The sequence below is a fragment of the Drosophila willistoni genome, unplaced genomic scaffold (assembly GCF_018902025.1).
Source record: "Drosophila willistoni isolate 14030-0811.24 unplaced genomic scaffold, UCI_dwil_1.1 Seg145, whole genome shotgun sequence".
Classification (NCBI taxonomy): domain Eukaryota; kingdom Metazoa; phylum Arthropoda; class Insecta; order Diptera; family Drosophilidae; genus Drosophila; species Drosophila willistoni.
Window position 1 is genome coordinate 376,506 of NW_025814103.1, and position 3,345 is coordinate 379,850.

The following is a 3,345-nucleotide window of genomic DNA, read 5'->3' on the forward strand; positions in this document are numbered from 1 at the left end:
ACACTAATTCAGCTGGCGCCCATGGGTATGCACACAAAAAAGGTGGAATCTGCAGTTGCAAGCTTTGCCGTTCTTTTTTCGCTTCATTTAGTTGGCAATGTAATTCCCAACTAGTTTTAGTGTTGAAGATATGGTATGGCCATTACAATTGTGGATTCTTTAGCGAAGTCTGCTGATGATAGAACTTGGTGGTTCTTGAAATAGCTATACAGACAACCTGCTCACCTTTTGTGCTGCCTATGATTTAAAGTCTTACAAATAAATCAATAAGATTGACCTGAAGCCTGCTCAAACAAAAATTTTTGATTAACTTCAATAAGGTCGAAATCTAGACAAATACCAAAAACGGAAGGCCCGCCGTTTTACACTTGCTGTAAAAAACCCTCTTTTTTGCATATAGTACAATATACTATTACAAAATATTTGGGCGCGACGATTAGTTGGTTAAGGCGAAGCCCTTTACACTAATTCAGCTGGCGCCCATGGGTATGCACACAAAAAAGGTGGAATCTGCAGTTGCAAGCTTTGCCGTTCTTTTTTCGCTTCATTTAGTTGGCAATGTAATTCCCAACTAGTTTTAGTGTTGAAGATATGGTATGGCCATTACAATTGTGGATTCTTTAGCGAAGTCTGCTGATGATAGAACTTGGTGGTTCTTGAAATAGCTATACAGACAACCTGCTCACCTTTTGTGCTGCCTATGATTTAAAGTCTTACAAATAAATCAGTAAGATTGACCTGAAGCCTGCTCAAACAAAAATTTTTGATTATTATATTTATTTATATACATACATGTACATATATGTAACACCGACGCACACATACATATATATGCATATACATACACATATACGTATATACATACATATATATACACATACACACACACACACATACATATGCACAATTCCACCTTTTGGGTGGGCCAAAGGTCCGAACCAACCCTAGGAATAAGGGGGAGCGGCGAGGGGGCAGCTAGCCACCCTTTTTTCCCGCCTCTTTCAACTATTACTTGTGTGGGTGAGAAAAAATTGCCAAAATTCTCCACTTTCCTTCCACCGCGTTGCAGCAACAAATTCCAACAGCTGTGATCGCAGTGTTGATCAGCGCCAAAAGCTCAGTCGGAGCCGCCCTGGCAGGTGGCGCCACTCTGCAGCCTCGCTTGAACCGGGAAAAAGCGCCACTCTTTTTTCCCGCGAATTTCAAAAAATTCAAATACAAACGAGGCGCTGGCGCCAAAATTGTTGTTTTGAGAGATGGAGCGTTATGTCCTGTCAATGGACCACCAAGCCCGCTGCGATGACGCATTGGGGCAAGATGCGCAAAGTTTGGATGCGGCATTTGCTAAGCGGCCAAAAATTATGCGGTCACCGCCTGGCAAGGCCATTCACGTGGAGACTGAGAAGTTGGCGATTCACGCTAATCGATCTGGAACGGCTGGAACACCGGCAATAGCTCCCAGCAGCCCGGAGACTTCCGTTTCTCCAGAAGTTGTATCTAATGTGGCAGAGCTAGATGAGCTGGGATCGCTCATCTGGGAAATGGACACGATGTTCAATAAAGGAGATGATGGCAAAAAACCAGTACGCCACATAAATCTCGGCACCAAGAACGCAATAGTACGAATGAAGGAGCTACACGAAGCGATATGCCACATAATGATGGGCAGCAAATCGGTGGTAAAGGCGGCAAGGAGCGAAATCGCCACCCAAACTTCGCCTCTGAATGCTAGACAGCCTAGAAATGATGCGAAACAGATAGATTTGGCAGGAAACACCCCCAAACGCCAGAGAGAGGACGCCATTGTCCAGCGCAATACCCCACCAAAGCGACAGCGAGCAATGGCGCAGAACACCGCACGTCGCGATCCGGAGCCAGGTACTCTGCAGAAAGTCAGCACGTCAGAGCCGCAGGCAGCCCATGGAGCTGCGGAATGGCAAACTGTATCACGAAAGAGAGTGAACAAGCCATCTCTGAGGAAAGCCAGACCGGAGGTGATCCTAATCAAAGCAAATGAGGGCTGCACATATGCCGAAATCCTGAGCCTAGTCACCAGAAGGCCAGACGGCAAGCTCGACGACGTCAAAAATAGCGTCAAGAGGACTAGAAAAACGGCTACAGGCGATTTACTTCTTGAACTCAAGGGTGGTGGAAAGGCCAACAGCAAATAATTGACCGAGGATTTGAGCCAGGTCCTGGGCCAACAAGCGTCAGTTCGAGCAGCTGGAGCAGAGGCGTGGCTTGAAATGCGCAACCTCGACAACTTAGCGACAGAAGAGGAAATAAAAAAGTCAATGAAACTGAAAATTGGCGAAGATGCCGAGCAAGTGAATATAAGGGGCTTGCGCAAGTCCTTTAGAGGCAAACAGATGGCCATTTTAAGTATGCCGCGTACTATAGCAGCCAAACTACTAAAAGAAGGCTTTATAGAAGTTGGCTGGGACATGTGTCCGATTCGCGAGAGGCATGCCCAAAAAAGATGCTACAAGTGTCTATGCTTCGGGCACAAAGCAGAAAATTGCACTAGTGCCAAAGACCGCACAAACTGGTGCCTTAGATGCGGACAGACTGAGCACAAAGCAGCCACATGCAACAATAAGCCAGTTTGCTTTAACTGCGTAGACGCAAAACGCACAGATGTGAGCCACTACACTGGTAGTCGTCGTTGCCCGCTGGCAACCACAGGTGAGCAAGACGCCAGCAAGAAATGGATTACTTCCGAAATCGCAAGCTACGATATAGCACAAGGAGTGGCGATCGAATTCACGAAGTACGAGGTGGAGTTCCACAAGGCTCGGTACTTGGCCCGATACTGTGGAATGCTATGTATGACGGCATTTTACGAATAAGCCTCCCGACTGACTGCCATATCATCGGTTTTGCCGAGTTTTAGTAGAGAAAAGACGGTCACATCGATTGCCATAGCAAAACAGTGGCTTGCGAACGCAGGACTAGAACTCGCAGATCAAAAAACGGAAGCAGTTCTTATCAGCAGCAGGAAAACGGTGGAGCAGGCAAAAATTGTGCTAGACACATGCACAATCCGCTCGGCTAGAGCAATCCGGTACTTAGGTGTTTTCTTGGATACACGCCTCTGTTTCCGGGAACACTTGGGGCACGCGAGTGCAAGAGCGGCTGAACTGGGAAGATCCCTGAGCCGAATCATGCTCAACACAAGAGGCCCGGGACAATCTCAACGATTATTACTGATGAACGTCGTCAGGTCGACCATGCTCGACGGCGCGCCAGTATGGGCGGATGCGATGGAGACGAAGTCATACAGACGAGGATTAGAGGCAACATACCGTCTTGGGGCTCTTCGCGTATGCCGTGGCTTCCGCACAA

General features: G+C 47.3%; 1 protein-coding gene across 1 annotated transcript; it reads left to right on the top strand.

Annotated features, from left to right (window-relative positions):
* The first annotated feature begins 2,246 nt into the window (after nucleotides 1-2,246).
* Nucleotides 2,247-2,849, top strand: LOC124460866. The gene has a single exon (XM_047012471.1). The coding sequence runs from the start codon at nucleotides 2,247-2,249 to the stop codon at nucleotides 2,847-2,849; it is 603 nt and encodes a 200-aa protein (XP_046868427.1).
* Nucleotides 2,850-3,345: the final 496 nt, after the last annotated feature.

Excerpts from the sequence above, each read along its gene's own strand:
- LOC124460866 (XM_047012471.1), top strand. The coding sequence starts at position 2,247 with ATGCGCAACCTCGACAACTTAGCGACAGAAGAGGAAATAAAAAAGTCA.